General features: G+C 34.9%; 3 protein-coding genes across 4 annotated transcripts in view; 1 reads left to right on the forward strand and 2 right to left on the reverse strand.

The window, feature by feature from the left end:
* Positions 1-24,314, reverse strand: part of LOC120432597 (RNA-binding protein 1) — a 454,616-nt gene that overhangs the window by 47,691 nt on the left and 382,611 nt on the right. The window lies entirely within an intron of this gene.
* Positions 1-24,314, reverse strand: part of LOC120432616 (transcription factor SPT20 homolog) — a 189,431-nt gene that overhangs the window by 32,720 nt on the left and 132,397 nt on the right. Inside the window, exons 3-6 of the mRNA XM_039597863.2 lie at positions 22,541-22,724; positions 22,331-22,388; positions 21,577-21,737; positions 20,953-21,511 (exon numbers count right to left, since the gene is read on the reverse strand). Coding sequence (XP_039453797.1) covers positions 20,953-21,511; positions 21,577-21,737; positions 22,331-22,388; positions 22,541-22,724 — 962 coding nt within the window. The remainder of the gene's footprint in view (positions 1-20,952; positions 21,512-21,576; positions 21,738-22,330; positions 22,389-22,540; positions 22,725-24,314) is intronic.
* Positions 1,201-10,657, forward strand: LOC120432617 (uncharacterized). The gene is made up of 4 exons (XM_039597864.2): positions 1,201-1,545; positions 1,799-1,890; positions 4,856-5,000; positions 10,289-10,657. Exons 1-4 carry the CDS (start codon positions 1,386-1,388, stop codon positions 10,468-10,470), a joined length of 579 nt encoding a protein of 192 aa, XP_039453798.1. The 5' UTR covers positions 1,201-1,385; the 3' UTR covers positions 10,471-10,657.

A 24,314-nucleotide genomic window follows, 5' to 3' on the forward strand; every position in this document is an offset into this window, starting at 1 on the left:
AATTCTATCTTAAAATCCAGAATATATTTTTGGAAAGCAGATTATCGAAAACACCCTAATCGTAAACCACCAAATTTTCAATCATGCCAAAAGTTGCCTATTTTTAATAACTATTCTGAAGACACCGAAGCTCGAAAACTTCACTATTTTTCGGAATATTAATTTTCCACTTAATTTTGGGATCTGGACTACTGCGCAATGTAATTTCCGCTGGAAAATTTGTATTTGTATTTTTTTTAATTGTAATGTTTTCTAATCCCAAAAATAAATAAAATGAATTAAATTTACGAAGTACGTTTAAAATAAGCGTGACATCACAAACAATTACTGATATATTTTATCAGTAAAGCCTGAAGAGTAAAGAGTAAAGAGTAAAGAGTAAAGAGTAAAGAGTAAAGAGTAAAGAGTAAAGAGTAAAGAGTAAAGAGTAAAGAGTAAAGAGTAAAGAGTAAAGAGTAAAGAGTAAAGAGTAAAGAGTAAAGAGTGAAGAGTAAAGAGTAAAGAGTAAAGAGTAAAGAGTAAAGAGTAAAGAGTAAAGAGTAAAGAGTAAAGAGTAAAGAGTAAAGAGTAAAGAGTAAAGAGTAAAGAGTAAAGAGTAAAGAGTAAAGAGTAAAGAGTAAAGAGTAAAGAGTAAAGAGTAAAGAGTAAAGAGTAAAGAGTAAAGAGTAAAGAGTAAAGAGTAAAGAGTAAAGAGTAAAGAGTAAAGAGTAAAGAGTAAAGAGTAAAGAGTAAAGAGTAAAGAGTAAAGAGTAAAGAGTAAAGAGTAAAGAGTAAAGAGTAAAGAGTAAAGAGTAAAGAGTAAAGAGTAAAGAGTAAAGAGTAAAGAGTAAAGAGTAAAGAGTAAAGAGTAAAGAGTAAAGAGTAAAGAGTAAAGAGTAAAGAGTAAAGAGTAAAGAGTAAAGAGTAAAGAGTAAAGAGTAAAGAGTAAAGAGTAAAGAGTAAAGAGTAAAGAGTAAAGAGTAAAGAGTAAAGAGTAAAGAGTAAAGAGTAAAGAGTAAAGAGTAATTTATTTTCTCAACATATTTTTTTTATAATAAACTTCTCATTCAGCACACCGCACCTCCCATTGCACCAACATTACCACACTGCTGCCACCCCAAACACCACCATAATCTGCACGATTCCAGCATAAACACGTCACGACGCGCTCTCTTTTCGAGCAGTTTCTCGATCGCTCGCTCACTCGTTGAGCTGCCATCAGGTAGTACAACCCTCAGTCGCAGCACATCGGTCGTACGCATCGCACAGGCCAACGTGAAGTTCGCGCGAATTTCAAAGTTTCTGCACCCAAAAGAGGAACGCGCGCGCTCGTGTGTGAGAGAGAGGGGGAGGAAGAGAAAACGGTGCCAAATCTCGTTGTCGGTGAATCTTTCCGGTTCGGAACCATGTCGGAGGCGGCCATCATGAACCGGATCTTCCGGTACTTTATGAAGTTCCACGGGTTCTTCATCGCGTTCTGTACCATCTTCTTCACGTCGGTGATCATCGTGACCTCGTTCACGGGGCGCGATCTGCACGAGGAACCGTTCATCATCGAGGAGGAATGTGAGTGATCGCGGGAGGGGAAGAAGTGATCCTCTTATCGGGGAGAGTGATAACGATCATGGGTGATCGCGAATGATCTGTGAAGATTGTTGTGTGCTCAGTGTTTATCGAAAGAGATTTTATCACTTCTAGATGATCAGTACGTGATCATCTCCAGGTGATGAAATTTCAGCTGTGAATGTGTTCTCATGATTTTTTTTTCATCGTTTTGTTCTTCGTCACCCAAATACAACGATCGACATGTCATGTACAGATGAGGCAGTGCAGCGGTACCCGATCTTGATCCAGGTAGAATCGGCACTGTGGTTGTGTGCATCTGTGATACTGGCCGTCGGTTTATACAAGGTAAGCAAAAGAGAGAAAGAGAAACACACAACCCGGCGAAATCGCATGTGAATTTGTAACGGGACAAACGACCAGCTGACATTGATTCGTTGATGCAGTAAGTGTGGCAGTAGAGGAACAAGGAAGATTAGTTAGTTGAATATCGCAACGCTGCATTATTCCACTAACTGACGTAAACGACTCCCAGACTCTTCAGAATGACAGTGCTCTTGCGCCACTGTTTAAAACATTAGAAGTTTACAAAAGAGTTTAAAACTGTCATGCAACTAAGAAACAGCGTAAACAAGATTTACAAAAAGATAACTTTGAAATCCTAGAAGACACAATGGGAGCGCAAGGCGGAACAGACCATCTTTTCAAAACATTCCGCGTGTAAACAAATATTGGCGCAGGTTTTTTCGCTTGTGGGGAATGGTTTTTGCTGAGCTAGAGCTCATTCTTGTTGTTGTTACTGACACAATCGCTTACAGCGCCGACTGAAGTGAGGCATTTTGGAGTTAACCAGAATAGAAACATGAAACGTGTAATTGATTCAAATGAGCGGAAATGCTAAGTTATTACACTGCAACATTTTTGTATTAACGTTGTTTACAAAGAGACCTTGATTAACAATTCTGTTTTTTTAATTACTGCCAAATTTACAAAATTTGTTAAGTGATAGTAAAGTAAACATTTTTGTAACCCAAATATTCTTCTTCAAACCTCTTTTTTTTTACTGAAGTTTTATTTTAACTCTTAGCTTTAACAAGCATATTTTTTTAAATAAGAAAAGTTTTGAAAATAACATAATTCTATTTTAAACAACACGTTTTTTTTTATAATGAAAGTAAGAAAAATTGTTTGCTAATCAAAATATTAAATTATACTTGAAGTTTTTGTCTCTCCCCTTGGAAACTTTTCAAAAGATTCGATGGCATGAACATTTTTTCCGGAATAATAACTATGTATCGTCAGTGGGGGTGACATTGGGTCTGGGGGGTGAGATTGGGTCAAAGTGATTTTTTACGGATTTGACAATTTCTCAGGTTCTTCTCAATGAAATTAAATTCTGTTAAAATGGTTGTGTAGGGGACATCTTAATACAACAAATCCTGTCATTTTGACAGCTGTCTAAAGTTGAGGTACGTTTTTGACCAAAAATTTCGTCTCGAAAAATCAACTTTTTAATTATTTTTGCTGGAACTGCTCGAAAAGTACCTAAATGTTTGAAAATCTCAACTTCAAACATTGTAGCATGTCAATACGATTCCCTCGAACAAGAAACACTGTTGGATGACTTGTTTTTACCATATCGTTGTATTTGAGCTTAATTTTACTTTCATTTGACCCAATGTCACCCCCTCTAAGGGGTGAGATTGGATCTATTTTCAAACGATTGGCATTTAAGGTAGAGTTCATCAAATTCCACCATATTTTGGGAAAATGTTAGTAAACTATCTAAGAATAATTCTACGTTAAAAGATTTTTGATTTTATTTAAATTGTTTTTGTTATTAAGACATTACGAGTAGTGTATCGTTTTTTGACCCATAGTCACCCCCATTCACGGTACGGAAAAAATAAAATCAATGTTTCAAAGATTTAAAATGATTTAATACATGAGTAGTTCTTAAAAACATTAAAATGCATTTGTTAACAAATTTTCTCGATTTTATATTTTTTTTTATCGATGATCCTTGTTTTTGTTTTGTTTTTTTCAATGATTATTTTTGATAATTTATGTGAGTTGTGAGTTCATGCTTCTAATAAACCGGAAAAGAAAAAAATCTGTTTACATATTTTTTGAATATTTTCCCATTTTCTTTATTGGAACATAATAAATTTTTGGTGTGGTTTTGCTGAATACTGAATTTCTTATCAAACAAGAGCAGTTGCTACTATTTTTTTACATAAAATTGAGCTTTATTGATTTTTTTTTAGCCAATTTATTTTTTTTTGGCTGGATTTTTTGGAGAGTACAATATTTCTCGGGAAGAACTTAATTCGATACTTAGGCCGTTGCAAATATTTATTGAAGTTTATTTCCGACGACTCTGAGTCAGTCGAGGAGGAAACAAAAAAAAATTTCAAACCATCAAAATATTGACAAAAATACTTTGCGCTGTACTGCACCAGAAATAAAAATAAAATATGTTGATTCTAAGTGTGGCTCACAGTGTGTCCAGTTGTTCAGACTTCCATTTCCATATTATTTTTGAAGTTTTCGAAAACATATTTTTTCTCCCCCTCCCCCTCTCGACATTGCTCAGAGGCCAGGGACATAAACTTCAAAAAATATTTTCAACGGACTTATGTTATAAATATAATTTGAGCACAAACAGTAAGAGTGAGAATAGTTTTGGCTTTAAGTAGAAAAATACATAAATTTTTCAAGTATTCAGGAAAATTCAATAAAAAAATAATAGGAAGTTTTGAACGTTCTAGAGAATTGAGAGCCAATTCAAAATAGGTAAATAAATAGAAGGATGACAAATGATTATGTTTGTGCTATTGTATTGTATTGAGTCCATTTTGTTAGTTGAAATATACTAATTTGATGTTTTAATTTAGTTTGTATTCAAATTGCCAATTATATTTATGTCTGAGAAATTCCTTGAGACTTTGCTCCAATGACCGTGACTCGATGCAAAGAGATGTTCCACTGTTCTGAATAAAAAAGAATCAAAATGAACACTTTTCCAGCGATTCATCTCTGCACGCAACCGCAAATCGCTAATCAGCGCAAATTTTCCCACCCTAAACACTTTCGTGTGGCACTAATTAGAATACAATTAGCATCACAATGAGATCGCTCGCACCGTCGAATGCCGTTTGACGATCGTTTCGTTGAAACCAAACCCAACTCGAACCAAGAGAAAACTCAACTCACGTGTTAAGCCGGCAAATCAACCAACCAAGTCTCAGCTAACCTAGAAAAAAAAAAACAAAACTGACGAATCGTTTTCCCTTCACGTGCCAACTTTCAGGAGAACAAATCCTACCTCACCCCGTTCATGGCGCTGTTCATCATCGACGGGGCCGTCGTGATCGTCCAGGAGGTTGTCAACCTGTGCACCGGAAGGGGTTCCGAACTGGCCAACATCGAGCCCCGCCAGTTGTTCGTCATGATACGTAAGTTGATATATTTTTGTCTTAATGTTAAGTTTGTATAAAAACCGACTGTTTTGAACTAGTTTTTGTTTAACTTCGTAACAACGTTGCGTCATATCGATTTGGACCAAACTTAGAGAAAATGCACATCTATCGACAGATAACAAAATCGCAGGTTTGGTGCCGATTAGACCATCCCTCTAGTTTTATCACCGCTATCTTTTTAGACGATTTTCTTAAATGCATTTTTTTCTTTCACATATAACTTGGCAACTAATAGATCAAAATACTTCTGGTTGCATTTTATAGGAAATTGTCCAAGGCATTTAATTAAAAATAAAATATGAACCCTTAAATGCCCGTAATATTTTTTAGCTTGTGGATTAACGTGGAGTTGGCCTATTGTCCATTTTTGCTTTATTTATTTATTATATCACCAATGTCTTCTCCGACAAATTTGAAATCCTTGGGATAAAAAGAACAAAATCAAAAATCTGCAAAAATATAATCTTTGGATTTCCTATACCAGGTGGCCCACATTCATTATAAGATAACTTCAAATAATAACTTGATATTTTTCCATAAGAGGTAAAAAAGGTTCAATTTTTAAGGTTCGGGATGCGTCTTTCGCTATCCGGAAAGTTTTTTAATCAGATCAAGCAAAATCATGCATTGACAAAATTATGTGTATTGCGAAAAGATTACGTTTCTAAAATATATGTTATAAGTTAAATTTTTACTGCTGGAACCGAATTTAAGTCTAGATCTGCTCCAAATGATTAAAATTTTCATCAACGCTTCTATAAAATATTGATATTAAGGAAATTGAGAAATTGTTTGATAGAAAAAAATTGAATTGCCTTGATTGAATTGTTTAAAAATGTGACAGCTGATTTAAAAAAAAATGTTAAAAACGAAATTCAAAATAATTTATTGTCAAATTGGTCTTCAGTGAATTTAGTTCTAATTTTCCAATTCAAACAAACCATAACATTTTAACAGGCATTTTGGAAACAAATTATGTTCTTATTTTTTAGGATAATGAACAAAATATTTTTTGTGATAAACCATTTTTTGTTCGTGATAAAATATACGTAGAAATAAAATTAGTTTAGGTAATGTATTTTTTTTAAATTTTCAGGAAATTTTAACAAGCAATGTTCAAAAAGTAATGGAATTTCGCCATATTTTTTTTAAATGCTCAAATTATCTTTTGAAAGAATCATTACAACAAACAGATTTTTTTGTTGTTGGTTCTATTTACGTTTGGTGAGTTTTGCGCTTAGCATTTGCTTCGCTTTGGCGTAATTTTAGCAATTTAAATTTTTTAAATCTCAGATCTTAGGTTTGATATACCGTAAAACGGGGTGACTTTGATAGGTTTGCGATTTTTCCGCAAAATGAAGAGTACAATCAAAATACGTACGGAATGGTTTAGAATCATACTGACCATGGTAGAGAAGTGTTCAAAGTACCTCAAAAAGAACTTTTCATAAAATTTTGAAAGGTTTAAAAAGTTAGTTAACTATAGTTAAGAAAATGTTGATGAAAGTCATTATTTTAAACTTCTCAAAGTGTCATGATTTTCTCAATGAACATGATTTTTAATCGGAAAACGGAATGCATTTTCGGATTCTTTGGACAATTTTTCACTAGGAGAAGGTTGAATAAGTTAATATGTCTTGTCTTTTTTTTGATAAGGTCCTATAAACAAATGTAAACATTGAGTGTATCCCGCTTACTCCGATCGACTTTGACATAAGGTGTGAAAGGGATACACTCAATGTTTACATTTGTTTATAGGACCTTATCAAAAAAACGTTACTTAATCCACCTTAAGGTGGTTGGTGCCTTCCTCGCATTCATGTTGTATTTTAGGTTGTATTTACAAATTAATTTATGAGTTTTTTATTTATTTTTTTTCATTTTTTTTTTATAATTATTCAATTCAATTCAATTCGGTTTTATTTGTGAATAATCAAGTTACAATGAGTTCATTTAGGTACGCAACAGAGTTTTGGTGTTCCTTTCAGCTGTGTTTTACATCGTAATTCAATCGAAAAATTATTACTTATAACTATGGAATAGACAAGAGTAAGAAAAAGTTTTCAAAAAACTTACAGAAATTTTTTTTATAATTATTGATTTTACTTGAACAGCAATTTTCTTTTTTTTTTTACCAACTCTTCAAAACAAAGGAGAAAAGTCTCATGAGTTACATAAAAAAAAATTAAAAAGTTCGTGTAAATCTTTGTCGAGACAACATGATGCAGCAACATAATCAATACAGATTTTTTTCCAGAAGAGACGCAGACACTGCTTAAGCAATGTGGCAACCGGGCGATACGCATGCAAGGGGGTGTGGCTGCCAATCCCCCGCGTGGACCAAAATCCCTACGCATGCTGCGCGACTCTCGCGCGTAAGCAAAAAGATCCGGCCTTTGAGGTTATGCAAAAATCACCCTTTTTTGCAGCTACAAAAAAAACTTTTTCTTGGCATAACTTTAAAAGTACTTCATTAAACAGAATAAAATTTAATAGGGTCTTAGGGGACCCCAAACCGAACAGAATAGGGCGGATCCGGCCAAAATCGGTTCAGCCAGTTCTGAGATAATCGTGTGGAAAAAAAATCATGTCTACACACATCCCCACAGACATTTGTTCAGAATTTGATTCTGAGTCGATAGGTATACGTGAAGGTATATCTAGGAGTCGTATTTAAGAAGTTCATTTTTCGAGTGATTTTATAGCCTTGCCTCAGTGAGGTGAGGAAGGCAAAAAGTCAAGATGTGTAATAAATAGTATGTGTTTTTAAAACACAATTTTAAAAATCTCCAAATTTATAAGCAATTTCAGTAGAACAAATTTCAAGTAAAATTTGAAAACTTGTGATTCGTGCTTCGAATTTAGTATAAAATGCAATACAAATCGATAATTTTATAAACAAAGCTAGTTTTAACAAATTTTAGGCAAAATTCCGACTTTTAAACAATTTTACCTGAAATTTATATGTATTTTGTTAAAAAGCTTATAAACATAGTTAACTAAATATAAACATTGATTTTTTTTTCATAAAAACTATATCAGCTACTTTAGTGATGGTAGATTTAACGTACAAATAAAGTAAGAACATCTTAAATATGATTTTAACAAGAAAAACTATGGCTATCAAAGTCACCCCGGAATTTAAACTAAGAATTTTTAACGTCACTATTTTTCTAAACACTATTGAATGAAACTTGTTTTCCAAAATAGTGCATGAACTTTGTGTGGCCTACCCCAGTACATGTTTTAAAAATAATAATCTTGAGAAAAACCTTACCTGTTGGAAAATATTCCAAAAACAAATTGAAAGCCTATCAAAGTCACCCCGGTTTACGGTGCCGATGTTTGTTTTCAAAATTAAATCAAAATTATTTCCGTAATTATATTTGGGTAATTCTCGACCCCTCTTCGATTTTCTTGAAACTTTGCTCTTAGGGTTATCTCGTGACGGTGGGGTGGTACGACCCCTTTAATTTTTCTGGATTTTTAATAAGACACAGTTTTCAGTGATTTGTAGCTAGAACCCGTGAAGAGATAGAAATTTTGTGTCAAAGGAACTTTTGTGTAAAATTCGGAAAAAACGGAATTGAAAAATTCCAGAAAAACGCATTTTTCATCAAAAATCGTGATATTTTTTAGAGTGTTACAAAGTTGTAGAGCAGACAAAAACAAAAAAAATATATATATATATAAACATAAGGGGTTTGTATGTATTTTTCATGAGTTCTCAGGATTAAAAAAAAGTTTTTTGAAAAAGTGATGATTTTTACCATTTTTGGCAAGCTTTTCAAATTTTAAATTCTAAAACACAATCGTGTGCTTTTGAAAAAAAAAATCCAAAAAAATTGTCCAAAGGGTCATTCTTATGCATAGCTAGCTAAACTTTTCGAAAAAAAATACGCTCAAAAGCACACGATTGAATTTTAGGGTTTTAAAATTCTAAAAACCTGTTAAAAAACTGTCGAGATCTCTACTTTTTCAAAAAACTTATTTGTAAAATTCTAATATGACCGTTGCAAACATTTTTCAAAGTTTATGTCGCCCCTAAACCATTTTGACGTGGGAGGAGCGCCTTCGCCGGCACCGAGTTCGGACGGGTCGCAGCCACCCCCTTCAAAATCGGCCCGAAAAATCAGAAGGCAAAAATAATATTTTTTTTCAAAAGACTTCAATTTATTTATTTTTAATTGAAATAGAATTCATATCAACTAAAAACAATTTATAATGCATTTTCCTGTATTGAAAATCATATTTAGCATGTTTGGGCTCGATTAAAAATTTTAGAATTTTAGTTAAATTTCAATGTATAGTACCGCAAAAAGTTTTTTTTTTCGCGAAAAAAATGTTTTCTTCAGCACTTAGATTTGTTGAAAGCAATTCGATTGTAAATCAACTGGACTGGTGTAAAATGCAATTTGAAACCATTTTTTGATGAAATGGTCAAACCATGGCTTGTAATTTCATTTTTTTATATTTTTTTTATCCCCTCAAGGGACATAAACTTCAAAAAATATTTGCAGCGGCCTAACTCGTAAAGAATACATAGAAACCCCACATAAGTAGATATCATTTTTTTTGTTTTTGTCAGCTCTACAACTTTGTAGAACATTGTTATACTCTAAAAAATAACCCTGCAAAGTTACAAAAAAACACGGATATAAAAAATGAAATATTTTGTTGTAAACGAAAAATGACCCTTCTGGGTTATTTCAGATTCGGAAAGTACATTAAATTTCCCATAAAATGACATATCTCACGATTTTTGACAGTGAGTAACGGGAAATGGTAGCGATTTTAAAGTTAATACAAAAGTCCCTTTGACATCAACTATCTTTCTCTTCACGGTTTCGTGCTACAAATCACTGAAAAGCGTGTATTAGAAAAAATCCAGAAAAATGAAAGGGGTCGTACCACCCCACTGTCACGAGATATAAAAAAATGGACCTCGGATTCGTGATCAGGGACCAAAATTATCCCTTAAAGCAAAGTTTCACAAAAATCGGAAAGGGGTCGGGGGTCATTTTGTGTTTTAAACTACTGGTAACCGTTTCAGTAGCTTCTCAAATTTTAAACAGATATTCGAGTACCGCCGTGAAAAATCATTAGCTTGACAGGCTTTAAAAAAATAATTAATTTCTTAATAATATTTGAAATGGGCGTTGCCACAAATTTTGACCAATTGAAATATCCTCCTTTTAATGATTTTTTTTTTAAATAAGCAAAACATTTAAATCATCATTCATCTTCTCCTCCCTCCCTCGCAGTGGTCAACGTGTACGTCCTGGTCAGCCTGGTGGTCCTGTACCGGATGTTCGCCAAGGGGCCGCTGCTGCCCACGACCCAGAACAACTTTGTCCGGTTCGACAACGAGCGGGACGTCGAGAGTCAGCAGACGGTGCAGCAGCCAGGAGGTCCCCAGCCAGGCCAACCTCAAAGTCGAAGTTAGAGCTGAGTGCGCGAGTGTGATTTATTAGTTTTTTTTGTCGTATAAGGTTTAAGCATTGTTTAGCGTGTAAGACCAGCTGATTATTTAATGTTACTGTACTATCGCGCGGGAGTAGTGAGAAAGCATGAGCAAACGTGTACATATAGAGTTTGAGAGTTTGATGAAGAAACGATAGTTGTTCACTGAAGAGTTTGGCAAGTGTGTTTTATTTGGCCTTGATCAATCAATCGTGACTCGCTGACGCTGAGGGTTTGCGTCGGAATGGCTTAAACTGGTGAGCGTACTAATAGAATGTTTCGCGCGAGAGGGCCCAACTGTATAATAAAAATGTCTGACCAAATGTGTGAAGCGTCATTAAATCAATTAAAGCGGAGGGAGTTTTGGCTTATCCGAGATCGCAATGTCGGATTCATTCAAGCGCGCGTAATAATTGCACGCGGTCGTGCAGCGATTTTTTGCGTTAAACTGTTGTTTGAAAAGCTCCGTCTGGCGACTGAAGTTTTTTCTCAGCTAAATGTTTCCGCTCAAGTTCGCGAGTGTAGCTATTGACCGTTTTGTGACCGCCTTCAGGTTGGTTCCCAGCCGGCGCACATTGTTATTAATTTCCAATTGGGGTTATGTGGCAACTGTTGAACTTTTTTTTTCTTCTTGTTTTTGATGACATTAGATAATTTAAAAAAAAATCGTTGGTTTCATATCCTTTGTAACATTTTTTTTCTTGGTTGAGTTTAAACTTTGCAATTTACCCCAACAGAGATCTAGTCTAAGCCAGTTGCAAATTCCACGCAAATTCATTAACTTGCAGGCATTGTTCGCTCGTTAGATTCCACGAATTATCCACCCAAACAGGCATTCTTTTTCTTTGCCCAAAACAAAGCACTTTTAAAAAACAACGCCCAAAATGACATTCCCAGGCTTAATTTCGCGAAAAACAGGTAGAAAGTCCCCTAACATAATGTGTCGTTACAACGCGACAACGACGACAATTCCGACTCGAGTTAAGTCGTTGACGTTTATTATTTTAGTCATGCCAGCTGGGAATAAGTTAATACGCCAAGTGTGTGTGGGTGCGTGTGTTTGTACTAAGCCCATTTAGCTTCGGAGTCGCCATCAGCGGACATTATTGCCCACTTTTGAGAGCTTCCTGCCCCCGCGACCTGGTCATCGGGGTGACTTGGGTTGGGATTATGAGCAAGAGAGAAAAAAAGAACGAACAGCTGGAAATCCTGCCCCAGCATCTTGAACCAGGTTAAAAGTGAGAACAGTGAGTTCAGTTGAGCTTATTTCATAACGACATTTTAAAAATAAATTAAGACTGTGTGACCTATCCCAACAACCGTCCACTTACCCTACCAAGTATTAGGCCGGGTAAAGACTCAAGCACAAATTCATCACTGAGTCGGCGGTTGATAGCCGCGGCTAACGAGCGGCCAGAAATGCGCTGAGCTTAATTTAATGAATTGATACTGGAGTTAGTATGGTTATGTGTGTTTGTGTGCGTGTGTGCTCTTTGAGAATGAACTGGACATAGCGTTGGACAATAAACTGTAATTACAATTATGAGAGGAAATTACCACCTTCGCTGAGGAGGAAAAAAAATGTTTTTTGAATTGTGTGCCTATAAAAAAATACATTTTAAGAAAAAAAAGCATTTGAAAAGGGCGCATAAGCATTTTGACAGGTAGGACAATATGAAAACTTAATATCTTTTTGAAGAAAAACACAACGTTTTTTTGCGTGAATAACATATTATAGATAAAATTCACTTAATATTAGAGGTGGGCAAAAAAAGGGCGAGCCGCTCAAGAGCCGGTTCATTAAAAAGAGCGAACGAACCATGGCTCACAAAAAAAGAACCGCGGTTCTTTTTTAAACTCCGGTCTTCTGAAAGAACCGTTCCAAGATGGAATAATTTTGAAAATTGTTATAAATAATTATTGAATTTCGAACAAATTGCATCATAAAATTTGTTTTTGGCATTGAAATGCAATTCTTAATTGAAAAATAATTGCTTATAAACATTAATCTCAAAGTAGCATTGCTGCCAAACACCACATAAAAGTTTAAAACTCATTTTCAGTTTCCTACTTTTCTTGGAATTCCAACAGTCAATGATTTTCTAAAAAATGAAAAAAAAAACTTTTCTTTATATAACTGATCGTACATAAAAGTATTTTCCGAATACAAATTTGAGCATTTAAAATTGCATAGCTTGTAAAATATTACCAAAAATCTACTAAATAACTGAGAGATTATGGAAAAAATAATTCTCTTGCCTGATTAAACTTCAGCATTTATAGACTTCATTGATTAAATCAGAATTTAGAAAAGAGTTCGCAGAATATTTTCTCCAAATAAAATGTCAGAATAAGTGAAATTTTAGCAAAAAATAAACGCAAATGACTTATAAAAGTCCAATGTGGAATAACATTGAAAATCACACTATTCTTAAAAATAGCCTTTTTATCAAAATTTTGAAGAAGAGCGAAAGAGCCGTTCAAAAGAGCGGCTCTTTTAAATGAGCGAACGAAAATGAGCGGCTGCTAAAAAAGAGCGGTTTTGCCCACCTCTACATGGTAAATTTTAGTCTAGGGCAGGGGTGCTCAAAGTTTTTGAATGGCGGGCCATATTTGAAGCTCACATGAGCTTGCGGGCCAACAGTGAAAAAATGATCATTAAACAAAATTATTACGTTATTACAATTTATAAGACTGAGAATGCTTCGATCAGGTGAAGTTTTTTTATTATTCTATGTTTTTTTTTAATTTTTATCATTTATTAAAAAAGAACAAAAAATTACAGTTTTCCAAAAGTTTTGTTCAAAAAAGCTTCTAATTTAGTTTTTCATTTGCACGCCTCAATAAACATTGAAGTCAGGTTAGGATGCTACAAATATTTCTGATATAAGTTTAAAAACCACGGGTCAAGATCGTGGGGTGGTTGATTATTTTGTGACTGAAGACGATTGTAATTTCTCAAATATAATAAATATGAAAAAAGGGATTTAATTGAAAGCACTTGTATTTTCTTTTAAATTTTTTAATGTTGTTTAAAACAAATTAAAGTGTGTAACTTAAAAATATGTGTCATTTTATTTTTATAGTATAAAAAATGTGTTAAATCGTTGCAAAAGGGTTTTTAAATGATTATTCCTCCAATTTCAAAATTTTAATAAAGGATCGTATGCCAGATGTTAATCCATTACAGTTAAAAAGTCATACTTTAACAAAATTTGAACGATGACCTATAAATTTCCATAAATGTTTTATGACTTTTTGAAAAAAAATTACAAAAATTGTATTTAAATTGTTATTAGAAAAGATTTTTTAACAAAATATATAATTGTTCACATAAAAGTATATGCTAAATATTTAAAAAACATATAAAATCATTTTACAGATGAGACAAAGGGCCACTTTACACGCTCTTTCAAAATAGGTCCGCGGGCCACAAAAAATCACCTCGCGGTCACGTTTGGCCCGCGGGCCATACTTTGGTCACCCCTGGTCTAGGGACTCGTAATCGGGCTGTAGTGGACGAAATTGGATGCTTCAAAATGCAAGAGGTGGTTTTTTTTGTCCTCTATCTGACCACCATCAAATTTCCCCCCGAGGGGTTAAACCGGTTCCGGGACAATCCGGATTGTTTAGTATTTGACATATAAACAACATGTCATAAATAAATTCATATAAATCGATCAGATTTTGTACTTTTAATAGGGGTACGGACAATTATTTGACCTCTTTTTTTTACTTTTTTCAGTAAACTATTTTTGTATTTTTTAAGAAAAAGTTTTTTGCAAATCCAATGACAGTGTCTTAAAGAGTACATACGTGGGGGGGGGGGGGGGGTACAAGACTCACTGTAGCTGGGTGCTACAATCCTCATCTGAGTTTTTTTTCTCTCCAAAATTTACCATACCTCTTGGCAGTGTTCCCAGAAATTCCAGAATGTTATTTGACTATCCATATTGTAATATCGACGATGTCGTGCTATCTTGTCGACGTTCGACGTTCCAAGAAAAACGCATTTTAATGTTTGACCTTAAATGATAAACAAAAAACAAGAGCACGTAATGTAAACAATAACAAACACGTTTTGTTTGGCTGACCGTTCTGAGCATTGCCCCGAAGTTTGGTTAAATTTGGTTTCCAAAGTCCCGAGTTTAAATTACAAATGTTTACGGTAATTGGACTTGTACGTGTGTCGAACGCGTTCTGACCTAAAATCCCTTCGGCCAGTTGTCGCACTTACATCAACTTTCAGGGTGTGTCAAGATAGCACGGCAAGATTGAAACTTTTTTCATATGAAAAGTGACGACAATGCACTGAGTTTTTTCGGCTTTTGATGGATATCTCAGGATTGAAATCGAATTTTGGGGATCTGTGAAGGTAAAAAGGTGAGGCATTGAGAGCTGCACAAAATGGCGATCTTAACGCAATCTAACCCAAAATGCACGTGCGAAAAGATAGCATGTCAACGACGATGTATATTACTAACGTCATCCGTTTGGAAAAAAGTTTTCTATCTGTGCATTCGATGATCGTAGACGATTGTGTGGAGTAAAATAGCCCGTTTTGAAAATCACCAAAAACCAGTCAATGTGCTGTACACAATTGTGAGAAATCATTTACACTTTATGTCAATGTCCATCGGAGTAAGCGGGATACACTTAATGTTTACATTTGTTTAACGAATCTAATAAATTGAAAGTCCAGAAATATTCGATTTCTTTTTGGCCAGGGCGATGTTTTGACCATAGAAGGTGCCTACTTTGATTTAAAATTCAAAACTTTTTACAAAATGGATTGGCATTGGTTGTTTAGAAAAAAAAAAATAGATATGAATAGTAAGGGATTTGATGCCTTAAACAAGTCCCGCTAAATTGACGATTTCTCACGACAGTGATGCCAGTTATCCAAAAATCACAATTTATTTAATTGTTAAGTATAATGGTTCCGAAAATAATTTCAATATATTTTTTTGAGTAAATTTTCAAGCAATTTTTAAGCTTTTGCATGTTGAAGATGGGGAAAATGCTTCGAAATTTTGGGTCATCCGAAAATAATTGAAAATACATTATGTTAGTGAGTTACATTGAATTAATAGACATACTGAATTAATCTTTCGAAAGAGTTCATAAACTCATCAACCCCAAATTTCTTCCCACACACAATTACGACTCTCCAAAAAGCTCTCACAGTGCTCATAACTACGTTGTTACACTCTTGCGTAACTCTGGTCAAACAAAATTTGCCGCTCGGCTTGCATGTGTCATATATATCTGCGTACAAGCTCGACGTCCATCAAGCCAGCTTGATTCAGTTAATATAATTTAATCTTGATGACAGCTCGGTCCGGCCGCGAGACAATTAAGCCCGTAACTACTCCTGGCAACACACCCGGAACGCGAGGCAAGTGTGGCCACAGGAGGTCATCGGGGTCAGAAAAGTTGGTATTTTTTATTCAGCGTGCGAGTATGTGTTAAAAGTGCTGTTAAATTTTGTTTAAAGTGTGTTTTTATATTTTCAGCATATTTCCTTCAAGTACAGTCAATCACTTCATTGAGGTGCAAAAAGAGCAAAACAAGCAAAAAAGCATTTTTATAGCGAAATCGAGCTTGAAGGAGGACGTCACTGCGCGGTTAATGAGCATCACCAACAAAAGCCGGCCCGCGAAGGTAAACCTGATCTTTTTTAATGCGCTCTTTGAAGGATAATAAAAATAAAAAGCAGGCCATGAAACTGGAGGTTCAGTCGACCTTGAATAGATAATTTTGGAAAAACAGAAACCCTTGTTAAGATTCAATTTTCCACCCCCCAACCGCAACGAAAACAAAGGATCGTGAAAACGTTCCGGGCTGGCAGCACTGTAACAAAAAGGTTTTTTTTTCTATTTTACAGCTCTAAAGATCAGATAAGAGGTTTGCCCCTCGATGATTTTCTAGGGAAATTTATCTTAAGAATTGGTTCAGTGGTTAAAAATATGACATTGATTTTTTTTTTCATACAGTGCTGCCAGTATTTCTTTATTTCTCCAGCACCTTCTTGGGCCATTTTCTCGAGCAAAAAAATCGTCAGAATGTTTTCCGAACGGGGTTCACTGAGCTGGATCGTGCTGCTGCAAATTGAATCAACCGCTTAGCTTGCAGACCTTGGTCAGGTGGATGTTTTCCCTTCGTATTAGCACACAATCTAGACGATTGGAGGCTGCCCAACTGAAAGAAGATGATGCCGGGAAAGGCGGGCACTCGGAATGGCCTCATTTTGGTGGTAATTTAATTTACGCCTCATTATGGGCTGGTAAGTGTTCAATAAGGGAGGCGGAAGAGCTTCTGGTGCAGGGATCAAAGACTTTGCATAAGCTAGTAATCTGTTGGATGGGCGTAGTAATTGGAGGTTATGAAAAATAATACTGCTTGGATGGAATCGTGGTTTTGGTTCATCTTCAAAAATATTCAAAAATCTAAGTAATTAAACGAATAATCAGTAACGAAGTAAAAAACTTAGTTCAAACGCAAAAAAACCAAAAAAATTCAAGACCTTAGTTTCATTTTCTGTACCAAGGTTGAAGGTCATTCCCACGCTTTGAAGACGCACCCAGTTCATCTTTAACCTCAAGACGACATAAAAAGTGTTTTAAAGTATACATAAAAATCTATTGAGTTTTGGGCTTAACGATGGAATAAAAGCAAATGACGAACAGACAGCTAACCCTTAGCGTGCTAGTTTATCAAAAAATGTAGAGTTAAATTGATAATTATAGACCATTGAATTTGTATTTGAAGAACTTGTTAATTTAAAATAAACAAATTCTATAACATTCAGGAACTTTGGGACAAAAAAAAGATAAGTTTCACCATATAAGTTGTTAGATACTTTAAATCATTTGTATAGTAAAATATTGAAGTATCATTATGGTTTCTTGATGAAATATTTTCTTGAACTTTTAAAATTAGACTTTAAGTTTTTAGTTATAAAAATCATGTACTAAAAGAAAACAATAAAAAAATAGTTCAAAAAATTGTGAACTAACATATTAAAGGACTCCATACTGCCCATAATAGAAAATTCGGCTATTATGCCAAATCAAGTATTCCGAGAAAAACGCACTTTAGTGTTTGTCACCAAATCTCCGTCAAGGCAATTTCCCATAAGAGTGGCATATTAGCCGTTTGGTTTTTCGCATCGGCAGCCAAATCTAAATACTATTTTAGTGAAATTCAAGTTGCAGAAGATGCGTTGGAATATCCTTTACCACCTGGTGCTAATATCTCGTTTTTGCCAAAAGTGGATATTAGCCGTTTTTTCAATGGTGGGCAGCATAGGGTTAAGGAGCATCAAAGCAGTCATGATATTGACCTTGACGAAGCTTTGACGTCATAGCAGCATAATGTGTGCTGTTTTGTGGCAATTCAAAGATAAACAAATGGCCGATGCTGGTGAACGATAAAGCTCGTAAAGTTCGGGCTTTGCAGAGAGGCTGTCGATCGTGTGTGATAGTGCGAGTTTAATGACTTCCTTTCCTTAAATGGGTAGATTTGGGAGCGTTTGGTGAGCAAATCTGGCAGCTTTAGCGGTAATGAACTTTGTAAGAATTTGTCTTCACTTTATATGTTTAAGAACCTTATATATTGGGTCGTAAACTAATGGTTATGACGGAACATAGAAAAAATCTAGAGTTTTTTAATAGGTTCTAGAAACATATGAAAGACAATAGTTTATAGGACCTCTTCAAACAAGAAAAAAAAAACAAAACTCTAGAAATGTTTTGAAGTTCTCCTTAAAATTGGTTCTAAGATTAAACAAGAGCCGTCTTCAACACATTTTGGCACAATCATCATGAAATGTATGAATGAAAGAAAAAAAAAAGTGGAAATAAAACAAGCAATGTCGAAAGAGGTTATCTGTAAAAATATGTTATTATTCAAAAACGCGTCCGAAATTCAAGGCTGAGACTACCTCAACCGACGACGTTGCTGAAACGCCTGGTCAGTTATATAACAGATTGGATGCTTTATTTTAATAATTGTTCTTGATTTTGGTAACATGGAATTTCTAGGTCAACGGGAAGTGGGGCAAATCGGGACACAATGTTTGAAGGTTCACAAACGTCAAAAATCTAAAAAATGCTGTAACTAAAGCAAAAATCAATTTGATTTAAAAATTCCAAATGCATCTGGAAAGGCTTGAAAAATGCAACAAAATGCAGGGTAGAGCATCACAATTGGTTGAATTTAAAGGGAGTTATTGGCATTTTAGTGAAAAAAATTTCAAACACAAATAAAATAGTGTTCCATCCAGATATCAAATCGGTTCGACCTGCAGCTTGAAGGGAACATTTGAGACTACCATCTGAGACTGATAACGCTTTGGGTAATGCAGTTTTACATATTAAATACACCCAGAACTGGGCATCGGCATACGAGAGGATAAAGATCACGATTCGGTAGTAAAATGGTACTGTGTGCGGACGGAGAGGATAAATCCCGAAATTACCGAGAGTACTTTACTCATGGGTTCATCTTCAAAAAAAGTTCATCCATCAAAAAAAAAAAAAAGTACGAGACTCGAACCCAAGACCTTCGGCTTATTGAACCGTGCCTTTGCCGTATGGGCCACCATGGTTCGGTAACTAAGTGGCGGTCATTTGTCCATATAAGCCACTCAATAGGATGAACTGTTTCAATGAACGAATGAACACGCGAGAGGACTATACTCTCGCAAAATAGCACTTTCCTCACGTTTCTTTTCGTGAGGACTATCCCCTCGTTCTTTAACTTTGGGTGTAGACACTTTTTCTTTTAGTGATTTTTTTGGTTGCAAATTTTTGCTCGGGGGACCCCTTAAATCAAATTTTCCGGTGATAATTTTATCATATTCGTATCCCTGAGACAATTTCACAATAGAAAAATGCATAAAAATGTTTAATTTTATCCATTTTAACCCTTTCAAAAACTAAGGTAAAAAAATTGAATCACATTTTTTGAAAATCTAGTTCGTTTCCAAGGATACTAGATGTCACCAGAAAATGGCAGCTTCTTAATTATTTTAATCTTTTTTTTTTTAAAAATGGATTGAAATAAATATTTTTATGCATGTTTCTATTGTGAAATTGTCTTTCCAGCAAGAAAAGGTCTTTTGCAACTCATTTAACATTTTAACCATTTAAAAGAAAACAAAACGTTTTATCGAAAAATTTAGTTTTTGCATTTTGTTTGAAGTGAAGTAGGTCAAACCTATCGCAAAAAAAAAAAAAAAAACAAGTAAACAATTTTGTATTTTTTTTGTTAGAAGTAAATGCAAAGTTTTCTATGTTTTTTTCAGCAAAAAAAAAACTTTGAAACATCTACTTGGCAAAATGTTTCATTTGGAGAAATGACCCCCGGCAAAATGCCCTTTAAGTGAAACGACTTTAAGCAAAATGTACCGTAAACATAAAAACAAAATATTGGAAAATTTTAGCAATTACAGCTAACTTTATCTTATTTTATTAAAAATGTATAATTCATGACAAATAGTCATCCTATCACTAGTATTCGACAAGTAAGGAAGACAAAAACCTTGAAAAATATTTGCTACGGTCTGAATTAATATTTCGACGTTGTCGTGCTATCTTGTCGCACTTCGCTTTTTGACGTTCCGAGAAATACGGGTTTTTATATATGACCTTGAATTAAAAAAATAGAGCACACAATGTAAACAATAAAAAATACGTTTTGTTTGGTCTGTGCATTGTCCCGAAGTTTGAATGGATTGGGTTGTCGGATTCCGTAGTTATAATTACAAACGTTTACAGTAGTCGGGCATGCACGTGTGTCAAACACGTTCTGACCTGAAATCCCTTTGGCCAGTTGTCACATTTATAGCAATTTTCAGGGTATGTCTAGATTGAAATCGAATTTTGGGGATCTGTGAAGGTCAAAAGGTGAGGCATTGAGAGCTGCACAAAATGGCGTTCTTAACTAAATTTGGCCCAAAATGTACGAGCGACAAGATAGCACGACAACGACAATTAGAAAAGTAAGTTTATTAGGATTGTTTATGATCATTGCTTTTTTATCATAAATATTTCGTTTACTTAATGTATTTTCAATTTTATTTTTAGCAGATTTCGGGAAAACTTATCTGTTACTTTAAAAAGCAGGATGACATTGCGCTTATTTTTTTACAAAAGGGAAAAGAACATTCTACGAAAAAATAGACACATTCATAAAAACCGACGAAGCGGAAGCCGCCATTTCATAAAAAGTGTTCTAGACATTGGGTGATAACGCACCGCAGAGTCAAAAAATTTTTTTCTGCTTTCAAGAGATAGACCTGCCCCAAGATAATCCACACGAGCCGCTAGAAAGTTACTGTCGTTGGACGTTTTCGGCGCGACCTCATCCGTTTGAGAATTGATAACCCAGTCCATAGTCGAACGGGGCGATAACGTAACTGACCATGGTTCTAGAAATTCAAGCAAAATCTTCCACTAACCTGCAACGGATGCCTCAGAATATCATTGTAGTACGAATGTGGTGGTATCGATTGCTGTTGGTACTGCTGCTGTTGGGCCAGCGAAGGTCCTCCTCCGGTGGCCACCAGTGCCGCTCCGGCCATGCCCTGAATCTGCTGCTGTTGAAGCTGTTGCTGCTGCTGCTGCTGTTGGTAGTACGACATCTGCAAACACTGAACAGGCGTTGGCAACGTCCGGCCCGAGCTGGGACGCAGCTGGGGTGCCGTTTGGGACGGCTGCAGGACGCCGTAGTTCTGGTGGATGATTGTCTGGGACAGCAGCTGCCGGCCGTCCATGCTGACTGGGATGCCGCCGACGTTGATGGGGTTGCCACCGGCCATGACCCGCTTTGGACTGTTGACGTTCATGTTGATGTTGAAGTTCTGGTGGATGATTTGCTGCTGCTGCTGTTGCTGCTGTTGTTGTTGTTGCTGAAGCTGTTGTTGGAGTATCAGTTGGTGCTGCTGCTTGAGCATCTGCTGCTGGGACAGCAACTCGGCACTGAGCGGCTGCTGGAATGCTGGCCTCAGCGGAGGTTGTCTGGGAAAAGGGACACAAAATTCAAGGTTATAGTTGAGTACAGTTGAGGCAACTCCAAAACCTACCGCATTGGCACCTGTCGCACCGGCGTGCCCTGCAGGGACCGACTGGTGGAAGAACACATTGACGTCGTCAGGCTGGCGGACTCCCAGTGTTGCACGAGGGCGTTCATCCGGGCCTCCTCGAGCGCGACCTCGGTTTCACTGTTGGAGTCGTAGTCCGGACCCTGCGAATGGTATTAAATATTGGTCTCAAAAATCTAACAGAAATTTCAAAAGATCATATGAGACCCAAAAAATTTCTTTTCGATGAAGACGCATAGTTCTTAAAGTTTCGTTAATATACAAGATAAAATAAGTTATTTTTAAAGAATCATTTTCATGACAATTTTTTCACATTGATATTTACCATTTTCGAATAAATTGTGTCAAATATACGAAACAAACTCAACTTAATATTTGAAAATTACAGAAAATATTTTTTTTTCAATACAGTTGTTCTTATTTGAAAATTACAGGAAATAAATATTTTTTTTTTCAAAACAGTTGTTCTTTTCAATCATGGCATAGTTGAATTATAAAAGGCAAAAAATCATAAAGTTTTAAGATTGATATCAAATTTATGTTATGAAATGATATAAATAATTAGTTGATTCTAGGAAAATTATCCAGCATGAAATTGATTCTCTTGAAAATCCAATTTATGTGCCTTGTTTCTGAAACTCCTTTCATCAATGAAGACCAGCAATACAGTCAGGTGCGTACGACAAAAATAAAACGCTTGCAGGGTAAAAGCCGAAAGTCGAAAAATCAAGATTACCTCTTCGATTTTTTGATCCAACATGCGAAAAAAGTTCTGCTGACTCGACGAGATTTCCCTGAAGGAAGAACAAGAAGAAAGAAAAGCAAAAATAAATTCAAGGAAAATATTACATCTCACTAAAGACAATCATTTCTTGAGAAAAAGGGAAAAAAAAAAACGCTCGAAAGCGAAGTCTTCATCCTTCAGCCTCTTGTTAAAAATACTCACTGGCTTTGGAGCAGCGAGCCGTTTTTCCGCAGAATGGACACAATTTCGCCGTTGGGGGGTTCCGGCGAGCCGTCGTCCCGCAGCGACCCGTCCTCGTCGAGCTTTTCCTTCTCGCCGTTGATTTCCCGGTCCCGCTCGTCCCGCCCGTTGTGGCCGTCCTCCTCGTCCGCGTCGGCGTCCTCTACTGTGGGGCAGAAATTGGCAAAGAGAGAGAGAGAGGGGGAGATAAGAAATTGACGACTTTATTTGAAGCAAGACATTATACATTGATTGCAAGTTGGAAGGTTTGAGTCTTGGATTGCCTCTGGGAGTAATTAAAACAACTTATAATTTTACAACCTCACTGTTAGTTCAAAATAATTGTCATACTAAGTTGCATTGATAATTTGAATTATTATTGTTTCAGAAACTCCTGGTTTTACTGATTTCACATGTTTCATGTCAATTTGCGAATGTTTTGAAAAAAATAGAGTTTTATTCTGGTATCAATTTTGGTCATGTTTCTAACTGATATCCACATTTTTATGTCAAATCAAGTATACAGTACACTTTTTAGTTTTGGCCTGGATTACCTTTTGTTGCGACTTTCAAGTCACTTGTCAAATTCTTATCGAAAATGGTAAATAAAAGAAAAAATAATAGCAAAATTATGAAAAACAGTTGATATGCAAAAGATAATTGAAGGTTGTAAAATAATCCAAACCCTACCAATATAATAAAATCTTAACAATGCATTTAAAAAACTAAAAATTAATTAAGGAAAACTTTATGTAAAAGAAGTATTTCTTGAAACAAAAGATGATCTAAATAAGGAAGATATAGATATGAAAAATTAAGATTTGTAGAGGATTATTTTACCACAAAAATTCCATTTCTCAAAATACAAATTTTTATTTTATTTATTTTTGTCTATGTTCTTGGGGACAAAAACCGAAATTATCAACCTATAAAATAAGTTTGGACAAAAAGCAGTCGGGTTATATTTTTTTTTATATTTTGGAAAGAAGAAATATTATTCGAAACTTATTTTTTTCTTCAGTTTTGAATTGTAAAATTAAATTTGCTATTGAAATATAAAAATTGCCTTAGAGACACTGAAGATTGGAAATCTGGTCGCTGAAATAAAGCGAATGAAAGAAAAAATATACAAGAAAATTTAAGTTTTAAAGTATCATTCAAATAGCTTTATATTTTCTAGTATCAATATCGCTGAAATTAATGGTCCAATTTTCAATATTAAAAAAATGAAACATTTGTAAAATTATCTGTTCATTCCAATTTTTATTATTTTGGAATCAACTCTCACAATTTAAAGGGGCATTATATTGATGCTAATTGGTATTTGATCTTTTCCAAATGTTAGTCTTGATCCCAAAGAGTTTGAACCATCCCGAGCAGACGGAAATAACTGGGGAATAACATTTTTTGATATTTGAAAATACTAGGCCAAAAACATTTTATGTTATTTATAACAAGATTTGTTATTCGTCGTTATGATTTTTTTGTTATTGAATTGTTATTATAATAATAGACTGATAACATTTTTAGTTATTCTTAGAACAAATCTTTGTTATTATTTTTTGTTATTTCAACAACTAATCCGATCTTCCCAATAACAATTGAAGTTATTTTTCATAACGAAAAATGTTGTTCCTAAGATGTTTTGGCTTTCAATCAATTTCAGACCAGTAACAAATTTTGTTATAAAAACATTGAACTTTTGTTACGATTAGGAACTGTTTGTTTTGTTTTGATTTTTAAGATTAAATATGAT

Source organism: Culex pipiens, chromosome 3 (assembly GCF_016801865.2).
Source record: "Culex pipiens pallens isolate TS chromosome 3, TS_CPP_V2, whole genome shotgun sequence".
NCBI lineage: Eukaryota > Metazoa > Arthropoda > Insecta > Diptera > Culicidae > Culex > Culex pipiens.